The sequence below is a fragment of the Crinia signifera genome, chromosome 3 (assembly GCF_055691185.1).
Source record: "Crinia signifera chromosome 3, ASM5569118v1, whole genome shotgun sequence".
Lineage (NCBI taxonomy): Eukaryota > Metazoa > Chordata > Amphibia > Anura > Myobatrachidae > Crinia > Crinia signifera.
In genome coordinates, this window is record NC_139219.1 from 215,843,152 (window position 1) to 215,859,843 (window position 16,692).

The 16,692-nt window shown below is 40.9% G+C and overlaps 1 protein-coding gene across 6 annotated transcripts in view; it reads left to right on the top strand.

The window, feature by feature from the left end:
- EIF4G1 (eukaryotic translation initiation factor 4 gamma 1) overlaps nucleotides 1-16,692 on the top strand; it is a 57,874-nt gene that overhangs the window by 15,210 nt on the left and 25,972 nt on the right. For 2 of the 6 annotated variants that reach the window (XM_083177404.1, XM_083177405.1), the window contains exons 2-12: nucleotides 1,277-1,390; nucleotides 2,995-3,081; nucleotides 4,707-4,727; nucleotides 6,139-6,306; nucleotides 6,424-6,520; nucleotides 7,146-7,258; nucleotides 9,265-9,357; nucleotides 9,865-9,934; nucleotides 11,365-12,243; nucleotides 13,000-13,088; nucleotides 15,790-15,970. In XM_083177404.1, the coding sequence (XP_083033530.1) occupies nucleotides 1,328-1,390; nucleotides 2,995-3,081; nucleotides 4,707-4,727; nucleotides 6,139-6,306; nucleotides 6,424-6,520; nucleotides 7,146-7,258; nucleotides 9,265-9,357; nucleotides 9,865-9,934; nucleotides 11,365-12,243; nucleotides 13,000-13,088; nucleotides 15,790-15,970 (1,861 nt within the window). In that variant the 5' untranslated portion in view covers nucleotides 1,277-1,327. The remainder of the gene's footprint in view (nucleotides 1-1,276; nucleotides 1,391-2,994; nucleotides 3,082-4,706; nucleotides 4,728-6,138; nucleotides 6,307-6,423; nucleotides 6,521-7,145; nucleotides 7,259-9,264; nucleotides 9,358-9,864; nucleotides 9,935-11,364; nucleotides 12,244-12,999; nucleotides 13,089-15,789; nucleotides 15,971-16,692) is intronic. The other 4 variants (XM_083177407.1, XM_083177406.1, XM_083177408.1 and 1 more) reach the window with 4 other exon arrangements.

A 16,692-nucleotide genomic window follows, 5' to 3' on the forward strand; every position in this document is an offset into this window, starting at 1 on the left:
CAAGGCAACCAAAATCCCTACTATGGGTGGATTGTTGCTCATACCTTGGGAGGCTGCAAACAGAAATCTGCATAGTTATTGGCAACCAAAAACAACCAAATAGTTCTCGTCACAATGAACAATTGCATTCTTTCCCTATATTTTATTGCCATCTTAATTTTCAATATTTCATTGTTTATCTTAATTGTCTTGTCTTAAAGGAATGTAGTTGGGTATTTAAGTAAAGCCACTAGACACTAGGCGATCCTGGACACAAATAACTAGGCGATCCTGGACTGCAAATAACTCAACAGCGTGATGTGCAGAAAACGTTTTTTCTGCACATCACGCTGTTATTTGCGCAGTCAGTTGTCCTGAGGAAGGAGCGTAAGCTCCGAAACGGTCGACCTGTTATACTGACACGTTTGCCACTTTGATGTTTTAATACAAGTTGACCACGTTTTTGAGAGTGCCGCCTCCTGTCTTCATTCATTTGAATACCGCTGCTAGATATAGATATGTGTGTGTGTGTGTGTGTGTGTGTGTGTGTGTATGTGTGTATGTAAAATATTTTGCCCAGAAAGCCCTTTCTAATACACAGGTTTCGCCAATTTGACCAGTTTTCATCCAATTCCAACAGATAAGATAAACTGTCCAAATCGGATATGTTTTTAAATTTCCGATCCGAGGCCCCATGCGCATTGGATCCAGAGATCATATGTGCTTGACATATGATCTCCGTTTATGGCCCCCTCAACGGCAGCAGGGAACGGGGTCACATGCGATAAATCACATGTTAAAAGTGAGAGATGTATTTCATGCAATCCTGCCTCCCAGGAAGGTTGCCGGCAGCTCAAGGGGGATCGGATGGACATACACTGCCGTGAGACATCGCAGCAGTGCATGGCCACCTTAAGCGATATCTCTTACTATATGCTCTAGTTACTATACGCTCTAGTTGGTATGGGGCTTAAGTATATTTTCGATTATTTTGTGCTTAATGTAAGGTGTTTTTTTTTTCATTTTGGAATCTTTTGGCTTCCCTTATTCAGTACCATGTTAGGCCTTGTTCTGGTCATGATACTTCTATGAGATGTGCCAGGTTTTTTTTTGTTACTTTTTCTCTCCTATAATTTATCCTACAGTATTTCTCGATTTCAAAGTAAATGTATATTTAAGAACAACAAACCTGCTGCACATTTGTTATCCTGTCAGCAGCTTCTGAGTGTCGTATAGTTTTCAATGTAGTCTGTAGTATGTCTAACTGGTTATAAATGATGGTCTCTTTATTATATAGGTTTCATTTCTTTATAGACCTTGAGGGGGACCCTATGCAGCAGCACATGAGATGAGCAAAACCACACAGCCTATAGGAGGACCCCCTACTGCCCCTTCCCCTGGACTCCCACAGGTATGCATTCTAAGCTTGTGAAGAACCATTTTCATGCCGGTGGCGTCTTTAGTAATCACAGCTCTTTATGTGCTACTTAAGAAAGATCAGCTGATATGTCACAGATCATATGCCTCATGCTGGTTATGGGTAATCAAATAAGGGATATAACAAATATCCCTTTATATAGTTTGCCCAGGATTACAAGGGAAATTGGTGATATAATTCTAAACGTTATAGCCAAGTGCAGGCATAGGTAACCTGTGGCTCTCCAACTGTTGTGAAACTACAGGTCAAAGCATGCCATGCCACCGTTTTTCTATTAGGGATTGTTAAACCTGGGCATGCTGAAATGTGTAGCTGAACAGTTGGAGGACCAAAGGTTTCTCATCCCTGTCTTAAAGAGAACTCTCCTAAACATTGTTTTAAACAACATAAACCTTGTGCCTGATTTCAAGATAATTACTAGCTGCAACGTTAGCTGTGCAATATAGTTGTGCTAAACTAGGGGGGGGAAAAGGCAGAAAAATGTGCCCAGAAAATACTGGATGCTGCAGGCAGAGGCAGAATATAGAGGGGGAGCCTGTGCTGATGAAGAAGTTTTACTCTTTAGCACTCAGACTCCTCAGCTGACTCTATACCCATGGTTTCCAGTGTCACACGTGGGCTCACAGAAAAGGATTTAACAGGTAAAAATCATTTGTTTTCTATTTGTCCCCTTGCTACCTGCCTTCTTTTTAGCAGTTGGTCATTATATACAGCTATTGTACACACCCAAGTACTAAGCACAGCCTTTCTCTAGTGTGGACAGCAATTTTTTTTTTTTTTTTTTTTTTATGGCCATATGGAAGCAACTCTGCTTCCATATGGAGAAGTGTCAAACTCGCACCTGCCAGGCTAGTAATTATTTAAAATAGTAGCATGTGACATCAAGCATATGACTTGCTTTGAAAACCTCCAAAACATGCTCAAATGGTACAAACTATTATATAAATCACTGTATTGAAATGTTTTTGCGGTAGACCAATGGCGCGTCCTCTTGCCATTTCAGGCCTTTCACCTCACTACACTTGGATGTGGTGAGCTAAAGTCTGTGAAGTCACCTGTTCGAGTGCCGAAACAGGACTTTCGCGGCATGCTAATTAGTTTGGGCAAATTTTGACGCTGTGCGAAGCTAAACTTAATGATCATGACAAAAATCTATTGCATATTGCCCCACAAGTCACTTTAAATGGGAGAACTAGCGCAATATGACATTTGAAAATATGGCCAAATGTATGATTCTTACAATTCATGGTTTAGTTATGACTGGTCCTCTTTAGTGACCTGTGATAAACCAATACAGGGGGAATTCAGTTCTGTAAGATTTTTTGTGATGCACGGCTAAGCATGTCAGCCGGTGACGGTAGTGCTGACCTGTGATGCATGCCTGCAGATGCTCATTTTGGAGTAGCACATTGCTAAGAATGAAATCACCCATCAAATACTGAAAACACACCCATTGTGATTGGGGATTCATAACCTCAAATTATGTTGTGCTTTTTTGGCAAAGTGAAAGTATTCTGTAATCTCTAGGTACAGTATGCATAGCTGAATTACCTTCTTTCTATCCATTTTCCTTACAGTCAACATACCCCTCTGCGCCTACGGCCCCTGTGGTGTTTGGGCCTCCACAGACTCCACAAATGAATACACAATCTCAACCACGACAGGTATGTGACCTACACACTAGTGGCAATGCCAGTTTTAAAAGCTGATCCATTAAATATAAATTTTAATTATTTTTCATGAGTGAATGCTTTTTACAAACTGTTTATCATGGTTATGGGGCGCTCCTTAAGTTTTTGGATAATCACACGTTTTAATGTGTTGCATAAATAAATTATATATATAAAAATCAAGAAAAGGCTGGCACTCCGGGGTGTTTTCGAAACGTGCTGTATTGATAGTAATAAAACGACTGAATAAAACGGTCGTTTTATTGCTATCAATACAGCACGTTTTGAAAAGACCCCCGGAGTGCCAGCCTTTTCTTGATTCTTCATACCAATTTGTGGAAGGGCACGAGGGCAGCTGAATCATAGCGGCGAGTGCCAGGCCGCACCAACATAAATATATATATATATTTCAGATGTGGTCTTTTCCATTTTCGCCGACACTCCCCCTTTTCTACACTCGGCAGTCAGAACATTGAATTCCGCTTGGCGAGAAACTGGCCAGAGTTCCGACTGTCGGAATGTTCTGATTGGAATCCAAGATTAATTAAACTGGTCACGTTTTGATCATTTCAGCTCTATACTCTCGGGGTGTCCTAGCTGAAATGCAGGGTACCGCATTGTATCCTGCCGGAATAGAGAAGCAATTGAATGGCTCTGAGTGCCATCTACTGGCTGTGGGTGAAATATCAAGAGCTGATGGTTTTCTACCACTGGTGCTGTAATGAAGTGTTCATACTAGCACCTTTCAAAACCCGTGCAGTTCCTCTTTCCTGCCTGGGGTGTCACTGTCTTCATTGGTGCTTCTAGTACCCTCCAAGCAGGAAAGAGGAAATGCATGGGTGCAGGGTGCTAGAATGGACACTAGTGATGTCACAAGATTCTAGGCGTAACTTGTTCATAATAGTCACAAGCTGTAAAACCTCATTGCAGAGTGTTTGCAGAAATCCATTTTATTAATGTGATGTACTTTTCACAGATAAGAACTAAAAATGTCATGGGAAAAATTAGAATATACTTCCATTAGGCATTATTTACAAAATGGATAAGAGTTACTAATAGCTGCTAAAAACCTTGATGTGTTGGACCAGCTGCTGTCTAGTTTTGTGCTTTCCTTTGGTTCTTAAAATACGCCTGGCCTCAATCTGTAATTCTTGGTATTGAATGGAGAAGCTGTATGCATTATGTCTTTGTTATACTTGACAAAGTTTTAAATTCTGCTCCCAAGTGAAGTTCCGCCCCCTGCCACACTTTTTAAGTTGGTTATACAGGTCAGATTGTGCACAGTCACTTGACCTGTGCTGCTGATTAATAGAAAAGCTGTGGTTCAGACACCAAATTGTGGACTGTGATCAACACCACACACACACTAAACCTTTCTGTGTATGTCTCAGACTTGGTTTTTCAATGTTTCTTGCTCCAGCTTTGCTCACTGTGTGCTCTACGTCATTAACCTATTTGCATTGAGAGTCTTCTGTCCCGGCTGTCTGTCCTTTTTTACTTGCATATTTTATCCCTCATTTACTCATCTCTTGATGGACGCTTCTTTGGTAATTTTTCACGTTTGTCTCCTTCCACCCTCTGCTTCTTCCTTTTTTTGTTTCTGCTGCTGCTTCTAACAGGCAGGATTCAGATCAATTCAGGTAATGCTTCATCTTATCTTACACAATTTAATTGCTGTTCTGCGGTATACATATATCCTGTGCAGATGGTATCTGGGGAGGGCACAGCTCTCGCTGGTGGCAAAATATCCCCGAAGAACAGTGTGTGTATATGCGTGTGGGTACTCTCCTTCAGATGATAGCCGTGGTGCCTGTACAGTGTGTGCATACAGTTCAGGTATTGGACTCACACGGTCTTCTCTCCATATAAATACCTGAAGAAAAGTCCCGAAACATGGTAGGCTATCTGTCTCTGGATTGATTATTTATATGGAGATAAGACCATGTGAGTGACGTACCCATCGGATGAGTAATTAATATATGTGTGTGTGCAAGGATAATACGTGCTGTAATCATTCTGTTGTATTAAAAAATACATGAACGCTGAGCTCAATTTGAAATAGGGTTTTCTTTGATACATTGGTATATTTATTTCATATGTCTTATTGTTTGTGAACCTTTTATGTGTACACTTCCCCTTCTACGCTTTCAGGGAATTTAGCTATTTGATGCATTTTAGAATTTCGGGCTCCTAATATAAAGTCATTCCACTGTGCTGACAAAAAACAAATCAACCACTTCTAGGGGGAATTTAGTTGTTTAGTAGCATAATAGTTAATGGACACCCGACAGAGCAGTTCTTCATTTGTTCCGGCCACCCATTCATTATCACACTTGTTGTGCCCAGTTTACACATGTAAATCACCTAATCCCAACTAAAGTTCTGGCCACAATGTGTTTGGCTGCCCAAATGGGACACTTTTTGCTCAACTCTTCAGGAGGTGACGAGCGGAAATGTTGGCAGCACTCGTACCTGAATAGAGCCATGGTTCAGTTGCACCATCGGGTGAACAATAATTAGCGCCACCAACAGCAGTGTTGAATCCCCCCCACAATGTTACAACCAGAAGTTGAGTATTTTTATGTACGAGAAGGTGTTTGGCCCATGTTCATGCTACAGATGGCTGGGATGCGTATGTTTCTATAGTTTTGGACAAAGGAGAATGTATTGAAAACTAGACTATCGATCCAATATGGTATGCTGTAAATAAAGCCAGGATAGAGCCTCTGGAGCAATTCTAATCTGCACGCTGCTGAGATGGAGAATGCCAGCGTGGAGAATGCAGGGGTCCAGTTGCAAGTACCAGCATTTAAGTGCCTTGCGCTGATGCTGCTGCTTCTTGCAAGGGCTTGATACAGCATCGCCGGTTTAGTTTTGTCGGAATTCTTCTCCGACCCCAGCAGGTGTGAGCAGAAATCCACCAGTCTCAGTTAGCGGCGCGGTAACTAGACAAGCGGCGGGGGCTTCCTCTGTTCCTATTCACTGTGCAGGCATTAAATAGACTTCTAGGATTCTTTGTAGTTATCTGAATTTTTGTTTTCTTTCCTGCAGCATTACTATCCAAGCAGGACACAGCCTCCTAGCACCGCCACCAGAGTACAAAGTGGCTCTACGGCCCGAGCAGTGCCTCCTGCCCATGTGTACCCTGCTGGTTCCCAGGTGATGATGATACCCTCACAATTGCCCTATCCATCCCAAGGCTACTATATCCAAGGGCAGGTAAGCATTCACCACTAATCTATTTCTCATTATACATTGTGCTCTGCCACACTATGTGCCCGCTTTCCCAGCATCACCTAATGGCAGTTTACTATAGTAGTAATGTTTCCTTTGCAGGGTCGCTCCTATGTGATGCCCACACAGCAGTACCAAGTGCAACCTGGTGCTCCTGGCTTTTTTCCCAGTGCCAGTCCCACAGAATATGGCACATATGGTGAGTAACAAGAAGAACCCCCTTAAGATACCTTAGAAGTCTCCGTAGCTGATTTGTGCTTTTGGATTGGAATACTTTTGGGTCCCACTGAGTCCTTTTGTCACAGGTACTGTAACTGTGCGATCCCTCCAGCTGCTCTCCACACCTCCCCCTTCATGGTGTTTATATGATCAGGCGTTGACTATATTTAGTTCAGTGTGGCTGGGCTGTAGAAGAGGCTCTCTCTGTATGATGAGTGGGGGCAGCGGTTATACACAGCCGTTAGCCTGTATGTTTGGCAGCTGGAGTTTGCTGTTTTTGGGGTGAAGTGTATTGAGACATTTTATCAAGGTTGGTTGGTTTTTACGTTTCTCTGCTGAAACATGTATTAGTTTTATATATTCTAGTAGAAGATGGTTACTTTGTAGATTTGAGTCAGTAGGATCTTCTCTCCTGCAGGTATACTTGTATACATGTGAAGCATGAACTTCTGTATATATGTGTGTTTCTTATATCTATTATGTTTGCTTTGCTTTGGTGATCATTTTTTACCTTCTGTCCGTTCAGCCGGAGCATATTACCCCGCTCTTATATCTATTATGTTTGCTTTGCTTTGGTGATCATTTTTTATCTTCTGTCCGTTCAGCCGGAGCATATTACCCCGCTCAGCAGCAGTTTCCTCCAGGAGTGCCAGGTGCCCAAGTGATGATTAACCAGCAGCAAGCTATTCCTCCAAAGAGAGAACGGAAGACGGTAAGTGTAAGTTGTTGCTTCTGTATTACTGGGCATTTTAATCTGTACTGCATGCAAGCATTTAGCCCTCTGCATTGTAAATAGCAGTGTAACAGCTGAGTTGTAATGTATATGCATTGGAACATATGCTAGTTTAAATTGGTTTCTTCAGAGCTGTCGTATGCTCTAATGCAGCAAATTGTGAAACTTTCCAAACTATTACTACAGTAAGGAAGCCGACAATATATCTGGTGTGGAATTCCAGGGTTATGCAGATTATAAACAAAATAAAAAAAAAGCTTGGTAGAATAGTAGAGGAGGTAAGGTAAATTATCAGTATTGAGTATAAACCTGGTTATAAATGCATAGCACTTGTAGATTTATGTATGTGATAATCCCACTTTGCAGGAGAAATAGCACCTTTAGGCGTTTTATAGATTATGTAGAAAAAGCAAGACCAGAGAAATGGATGTGGAGTTCCAGTTTTGAAGTAATTGTTTGTATTTGCTCCAATAAATGCACACACATGATATATACTGGCAGTCGCTCAATCAGTTTAGGGATATCACCCAGGTGCATAAAAGGGAGGGGTAATACTAAGTAAGACAGATGGTTTCCTCCAGAACACTGAATGATGTCAGTAACTAGATTTAAAAACCATATGGTGGCAGGATTCTGAGATCTGTTGCATATATTTGCAAATACATGGGTAAGCCCTCAAGCCATAAGTCAAGGATTCTTTGAGTATTGTTGGTCCCTATTGCTATATCTAGGTGTGGGGTGTAGCACCCCAAAATTCAGATATATGGATACACATGGGCAAATACAATAATTAGATGTGACACAATGCTATGGTATATTGACTATTTTAACAGATACTTGTAGTTGACCTGTATTACCACTACGCGGCTATTGTAATGTTTTATACTTTGTAACAACAATTCAATCTTTCTTCAAATAATATTTTGATATTTGGTACTAGTCATGCAGGTGTGATAAGTGTTCATAGACTGCAATACCATGGTTGCAATGCAGAGTTGGTTGTTTTGGTGGGGTGATGTCTGTAATGGGTTCATTAAGATTAATGTAAAATAACAATGAGCAATACCGTGTTTACATTACTTACCTAGTTTGTAGGTTCAAACAAATCTATTTTTTTCTATGCCTTGAGATTAATGTTGGGTGCGGCAGAACGCCATATTGCACAGGCCTGTAAAGGTGACCTCAGCATAACTCAGAACTGGGGAATTTTACAAGGACCATTCCTATTAATTACGATTCGTTCCCCGCCCATAGCATCTCAGGCGAGCATACAGAATGAGACTGTACAAATATATCATGCAGTCTTCAAGTATCAAGTTAGATTAGCATCGCCTCCATCCTTAGTTCAGTCTTTTCTATTTTAGGAATGTCTCTTGTCTTCAGTTTGTTTTCTGTTGAGCTAGAACCCATCCTCTAATGTCTTTACTTGTCACAACTGCCTTCATTCTTTATTTGTCTTGTGTAGCTAAAACTTTAATTTTGTCCCATTTTGGTTTTTTACTTGTATAGTTATTCTCTTTTCTTGCCAAGATATTTATTTCTTATTTGCCAAAGCAGAGTTGAGCTTCACTGTGCCAGTAAAATGATTATCTGGCGTTCATGTCTGAATAGGGAGTATTGTAAAGCAAATAGCTTGTTTGAACATGTGATTTGTTTTTGTTTTTTTGTTTTTTCTGCTATTGCACATAGTGACCTGGTGAAACAGCATTTTTATGACCTCAGTCGATAGTAAAGCCATCTCTGTGTTTTCTTCTGTCATTCTTTTTAATGCTGCTGTCCTGTGCTAGATATTTGGGAATATGGCTTGGCTTTTCTTCATCTCCCTTTTTAGCGTATGCTAGTCTTTTGATTCAAAATGAATCAAAACATACGAGGTTGCTTAAAGTCATTTAATTCCTGAAATGTCGGAACGTGTTAAAGGTGTCTAGACTGGAAATATAAGTTTGCTTTTAAAATCAATGTTGAAAAGCGTTCTGGTCTTCCTCCATTAGATAAGAATTAGAGATCCAAACCAAGGAGGAAAAGACGTCACAGAAGAAATATTGTCTGGAGGAAGAACATCATCAACACCAACACCTCCTCAGGTACACTCCCTCTTTACCTCCCAAATATGGGAACTTTAATTGTTCTGTATTTTACAACCTAATGCTGGATCCTAATGTTCTATTTGTTTAGTAGCGTTTGGCATCTTACAATAATTGTACCCAATTAGCAATTACCCATGTGTAGTTACGTTTGAGAAATGAAATTAACATATATGCAAGAGAGCTGAGATCCAAGAGTACAGTTGGCAAGAAGTTGTTTTAAGACCTGTTTTGGTTTTCTAGTTTGGCCAAATTGTTTCAATCGGCTACTGTCAGAGTTTTGGAAGGGCCTTCTTTTTTTCTTGACTCAAGAAAAATCTCTTAGCAAACATGTTCATGTGTATGGGTGATTTTATACTCCCGGAAATCACCTACCCTAAATAGCTTAGCAGAAATGTTCAACGAACATCTCAACGTGTATATGGGCCTTAAGACCACCCACAGGTGTCCTGACATGCAACATGGCTTCTCATTAGTTTTAATATATATATTTTTTTCACCTTTTAGTCTTTAGGTGGAGGCTCTGAAGTGCAGGCGAATGGAGAGAGTGTCCATGTGCCTATTGTAGTACGCCCAGGTAAGTAGACCAGGAGTTTTAATTGTCGTATGGTACTCAGACAGCAGTGTACTACGTTCAATGAATGGGTGTTTGTGAGTTGGGACATTTTTAATGGACGTGGGCTAGAACTACATGTAGTAGATTCACAAGTAGAAATACATATCCAACCATTAAGGCACAAGTTTTAGAGCACCTAGAAAAAGGAATGGGAAATGCTGTTCACCCCATTTATATCACACAGGATCTGAATGCTCTTTCCTTTCCTAATGGTTAAAACACATTCTAAATGGCACACATAACATAATTTGTTATACTGCAGTTAAAATATACCAACGCAACCAGTAAAAAAATAAACATAGGCAAAATACCCATAGAACAACCTAGTTCATTGAGTTTTGCATTGAGAAGCATCCAGTCTCAACTTGTTAGATCTGGGGGGACAAACATGCCCCTTCTACAGGAAACTCAGTCTGCAACTGCACAGGCCAAAATTCAAATAATGGATCCACATCAATTGCCACTGTGTTCCAGACATTGATGATTTACAGTTTTTCGGGTGACAATTGTTGCTGACGTGCTGAACGTCTCATTACGGTCAAAAGTGTGATTGCATGTGCTTTTAAGCACATATGATCGCTTGTTTAACTACTCCACGACCTACATGCGACCAGGTCGTATGCAGGTCGTCTTTATGTATGGCCAGCATAAGTGTCATACATATCAAAGCTTGCGGAGAGCAATAAAATAGCAACCAATCAGCTCCAGTCAGTTTTCAGGATTTGTTTGAAAAGTGAAGGGATCTGCTTGGTGCTTTATCTCTCTACAGGCTTTGATACATTAAGCCAGGCATGTCCAAACTGAGGCCCTCCTGCTGTTGTGAAACTACACATCCCAGCATGCCTTGCTGCTCAATGCAGCTGATGCCATCACCCCGTTGGCTCCTGTGTACACACAGTCATGGGGTCTTTTTGTTTTAGCTTTGATTAACCGTATGAGAGGTATTATTTTTATGTATTCACATTTTGTAAATGTGGCTAAGATTCCGAGAGCTTCTGTACAATGTAGGCATTTTAGTATAGTCTTTTTTTACCTTAAGCCAATGAACTACTGTTATGTTCCTCATACAGAATAATGGGGCTTGCATATATTGGGACTACTGTGCAGTCATTTAGTGAAAATGTATCCTAATTTTGAAGAGTAAGAGCAGTTACACAATTGTATTTTTCCACCTGTGCTACAAAGATTACTTTTTGTTTCATGTGATACTATCATTAAATTAATTCTGCAGCTATGTACTTGGTTTGGCACTTTCTGAAACAGTCTATGATCATGGATTTTAGGGCCGTTTTGAAGTATCTGTAGTTAAGGAATACAATCGTTTTGTCAGGCTGATGTCGCGTGTTTTTTCCTTGCCATTTAAATGACTCTTCTTGCATGTTTTGTTTTAGATGACGGCCCCAAGACCACCCAAGTGCCGACTAAGATGTCTGAGAGCCCCTCACCCTCTCCTCCTTCAGAAGTAGAATTAAACATGGCAGTTGCTTGCGAGCAAGACGTAACACTTGATAATACTATACCTGATGTATCTGTACCTGTGCTAGGGACTCTTAATTCACAGGAAGTGCCCTTGCTGGAAAACCCTTCAACTCAGGTACCAATATTGCCAGAGGCTCCTATGGCCATTCAAGAGGACCCAGTTCCTGTAGAAGTAATCATAGTAGATACAACTGTCAAACAAGCAGAGCCTCTGCTAGAAGCTCCAATTATTGAACCCCAAGAGGAAACCTTCATACTTTCCCAGGCTGATCGGTCTGATTCACCAGATAATCCATTGCCACTAGAGGATTCAACTTTAGAGGTAGACACTAAGACACAAGTTCTTTCATCCCTAACTTTATCTGAGCCATGTCCTGTAGAACCAAATGAGCCAGCTCCAGAATCTGCCCAAGAGTTGACTCCTGTGGACAGTCAACTTAGTACTACTACCATAGAGCTACAAACTAATGGTCTCTCAGAAGAAGTATCTGTGCCACCCGCACATCTAGAGCAACCAGCTGTTTTCCATCCGGAGCCCAGCTTGGATTCCCCAATTGCTCAGCCAGAGGAACTTCTGACAAATGGTGACAGAACTTCTGGACTTCAAGAACTTGAGGCTCAGGACACCCAACACGAAGCTCATGTCAGTCCCATCGCTGAGCCAGAGGAACAGCCGTTACCATCTCTTGATCCTACAACAGAAAGTGAGGAGGTTAAGAAGGAACCACCTGTCGAGGCAGAGCCCGCTCCTTCACAAGTATTAAAGCAAAACTTAGATGTCCATGTGCCAGGTAATTACAAGACTTGAAATGATTTGTTTATATAAAGCAGGAAAGGGAGCATTGTTAGTTTTCAGAAATGTGCTGGTTGTTACAGGGGTTTTGGAAACTTCCTATTCTTCTGGAACAAATCATGATTGTGTTTCTGCTCAGGTGTTCATTGTCCAAACTCTTCAAATGGTTAAATGCGGTGCTTGGATTATTCCATGTTTGTTCTGTTTTAGTTTTGGATATTTTTAATTAACAGTTGACAGATGTTGCACAGGTTCTCTGCTAATTGGGTATTGAGAATAATTATGAATGTATTGCAGGTATTTTGGGGAATGCACTGCATATCACAGGGATGGTGTTAAATGGTTTTCTGGCCATCTATGCTAGAAGCTTTTTCTGTGATGGCAATACTTCGTGTTGCAGTACTCTGCAGCTGTCTACACACTACAGGAATTTGCCTTGCGAACCGTTTAAAGCGGCCGACTTTCTGGCGCACATATCCTTCATCAAAAGTAATGTTGTCCCAACACACTTTTTCGCTAAGAAATAGGGTTAGATTTTCACACATTATGCCATATTACTGGTAACAGAAGTCAGAATGCTGAACGAGCCAATAAGTTCTGCTCGGTTTTATCTTCATTTGTGCAAAGCCGCCATGGCTACACAAATGGTACCTGATAATTGGGTTAATGGCAGAACAATTGTATAGTGTACACCGCTTTAATTATAATGCTGGTTCATACGTACGGAAATTGACTGTGCCTGCCTTGTTTATAGTTGCTGTATCTGCACCTAAGAAAAAAAGGAAAATAAAGGATTTAAACAAGAAAGATGCAGTTGGAGATCTGCTAGATGCATTCAAAGAGGTGATGTAAACAATATTGTAATTGTATCAGGAATGTTCTGTAATGGGACTATGCACAACCTGAGCTGGAGCTCCACGTAGCCCAATGTATGAGCCACACTAGTTGGGAACAGTTCTATACTCCTACATTTTATTTCAGTGAATTATACAAAAAAAGCTCTTTCTACAAGAATAGGACTGAAGTAGCAAGACACAATCTCCCAGTTCTCTGCGCTGTTCTACTCTACTCATCAACTATGTTATCCTAGAACTATCTACATGTCCAGTCCCACTTTTACCATTGCTTAGTTGTCAAATGACATGCAATCAATTTGAAAATTGTGCCAAAGAAAACTTTCAACCCTTTTGGCGGGAATTTAATCCCAGGTCACCATTGTCCCGACAGCCATGACCCTGGTCCTTATCGACCACAAATCGCCATTAGGGATTAAATGTCCCACCTGGTGTTCGGTGAAAAGGGGGCGTGTGCGCATAAACGGCCATGGATTGTTGAGATCCAGCTGTGAACGCGGCAATTCACCGCTGTTCTCGGAAAACCGGGCCCGACTGCTTTTAAAGTGGGGCCTGTTATGTCGATCTGCCTCTTTAATGCTGTCCAGCAAGACAGCATTGAATAGGCGCCTGCCACTAGTTCCTTTGTCAGGAAATAGCGGTGGGGATTGAATACCCCTTTTCTTGCACATTGGAGCCTTTAATAGATGAACCATGGGATTTTAGCTTGACGCTATAGTTGCCACTTAAACTAGAAATGTAGCTTTCAAAGCTAAAGGTTTTTCTCCCTCGATAGTCAATTACTAAAAAAAAAAAAATGTTCTCCCTACCAGACTGTCTTAATCTTGTACTAGCATTATGGGGTTGCAGTAGGAAGTGGGGTTTTTAAAACTACAATTTTTATACCAACTGTAGCTCAAACTTGCAATCCCATAGTCCATTGTCCCCTAGCCTGCTTAAGAGAAAAGGATTCAATGGTCAGTGATCAAGAATCCTTTTTTTAAGAGGTCAGTCCAGTTATCAGCCCTAAAGCTCTGGTAGTGACACTGCATCCCGCAGCCCACTCTCAGACCAAATATGTGCACACAACCAATTTCTGTGTTTGCAGGCTGCTGCTGTAAAATGTGCCTTCTGCGCTAACTCTCATCTGAGAATACATCGCAGACAATTGGATTAACTCCTCGAAGTATGAAAAATAACAAACCCCCCCAAATGGTTCACTCATTAATGTACTAGAACTGGGAGCAGTGTTGAGTGCTTTAGTCAAGTTACAGCTGCTATGCCAACTTGACAGTCATCTGGGAACTCCCTTGAGATGAAAAATACTGCATGCTAATGTGTTGTGCAGAACTAAATGTTCCAGCAATCTCCGCTGTATCCATTCTGGGGGTTAAGAACTAGGTAGCGGATTTCCAGCACAAACCCTCTATAGTGTTCATTCTAGCACCCGCCATCTTTGAAAACCCATGCAGTTCCTCTTCCCTGTCTGGGGTGTCGCTGTCTGCTGTAGTTCTTCTAGCAAAGTGTTGTCTTTAGATCAGCACTGATATGCAAACTAGACCTGTGCTAGGAACACCACAGCAGACAGCGACACCCGAGGCAGGGAAGAGGAACTGCGTGGGTTTTTAAGGATGGCGGGTGCTAGAATAAACACTACTCTATTTAGCAGTTTTTTTATATGAGTTAGGAATAAGTCTTTTGACACTGCTAAATCCAGGTGTCCATCCTTTTAGGATATATGTCTGAGAGAAATAAGCTCTGTGAGTATAGGTTTGGAAAAATGTACTGGGAACAGGGAAAGATAGGAGTGTTTGTGATTTCTTATTTGTCTGTTTGATTATGTTTGTGGAATGATACTATAAAAGATGGAGGTTAGAGAAAACAATAGTAGATAAAATTATTGCTGGGAGAAGTCAGTGCCCTTCAAATCAAAACAATTTAAAACTTGGTTCACTTGTGTTAACAATCTCAGTCAAATGCTTTAACCGTTTGTTCCCAATTAATTGTTGATTGCACTGATGGAGTTTCTTGTGTAGTGATATTTATGCTTTTTTTTTTTAAATACTTTTCTCTGAATCCATTAATACAGTGCTTCCCAAACTGTGTACCGTGGCTCCCTGGGGTGCCTCGGGACACTTGCAAGGGTGGTACAGGACCAGTTCAAATTATTTCTCATCAATTGAACCAGTGTTGGTGGCTGTCAATCATAAAATATGTGCAAACAGAAGCAAATCCTGTCCGTTAACACATTACTTAACCGAAGAATCACATGTAAACACAATCTACTTAATTTATATTTATTTTTCTGCATTTTTTTGGGCCTGGGGGGGGGGGGGGGGGGGTGCCATGATTCAGAAAAGATTGGGAACCCCTGCATTAATTTCTTCCTCTTAAGTTCAGGTTGATTTTTCCAGGACAACATTTTCTTTATTCTTTTCTCCATCTCTTCTACATCTGGGCTAAGCTATTAAAATAACAGATTCATGCCAGGCTAGAAGGTATTTAGAGTAGGGTTCTAACTTTGTTTCACATGTCCAAATTGCTTCCTAAAACTCCATAACTGCAGTTAGTGTCCTTCAGTAGATGAAGAGAAAAGGATTTATTTGTTAAAAAAAAAAAAAAATCCAATATTGCTGCAATCCGTTATTGTGTTGATGGACAATGTTGGGAATTGTATGATATGTATTTTCATGCAGTAATTTCCACTTTAGGATGGAGATAGTGCTACTGAACCAACAGAGTCTGTTGCTAACCCACCTGCTGCTGTGCCTGAACCGGACAAAGTCCCAAGTGTTCCGCCAGAGGAGCAAGATGAGACCTGGGAAGAGAAGGAAGACAAGCTAGATGCAGAAAATATTAAGCCAGGGGATCTAAAGTACAAATACAAAATGGGTAAGACATTAAGAGTATTTTGTTGCCGTTCATCCCAAACCATTGTTAAAGCATTGGTTGGAAAGTGTAAGAAAATATGTAAGCCTGATTTATTTTTACTTGTGGCTTTAAGGTAGTAGTGGTGGTAGTTTTAATAAGCAGTCAGAATACCCAAAAGTTTAAGGCCACTGATTGCAGTGAGGAGGATGAGATGGTGAGCCTGTTCTGATTGCAGTGAGGAGGATGAGATGGTGAGCCTGTTCTGATTGCAGTGAGGAGGATGAGATGGTGAGCCTGTTCTGATTGCAGTGAGGAGGATGAGATGGTGAGCCTGTTCACATGTGGTTTGGACAACGTCACTCGGCTGCGAATAGATGTGCACAGCAAGCCCAATTGATTCGCAAGGCGGGATTTCACTGTAGCAGAGCTGCAACTACACTGAACGCTGGCCATGCGAATTTATGGCCATGTGATCAAGTCTGTATTACCCTCTAAATCTATAGATTAAAAAAATGAAAACCTAGGGACTGTGCTTCACTTTTGATTTAATGGTCCTTCACTTTTCAAGGTTCTAGAGATATATGTTAGGATGATAAATATATGGATTTAAAATATGGAACAAAAAATAGTGTAAAATATAGAAGGACCACTAATGAAAAGGGAAGTACAGTCCCTGTTTTTGTGAGTGCTTATAATCTAAAGGGTGAGGGAAGATCATACTAGTATGAGGGCAGTCATTCTAG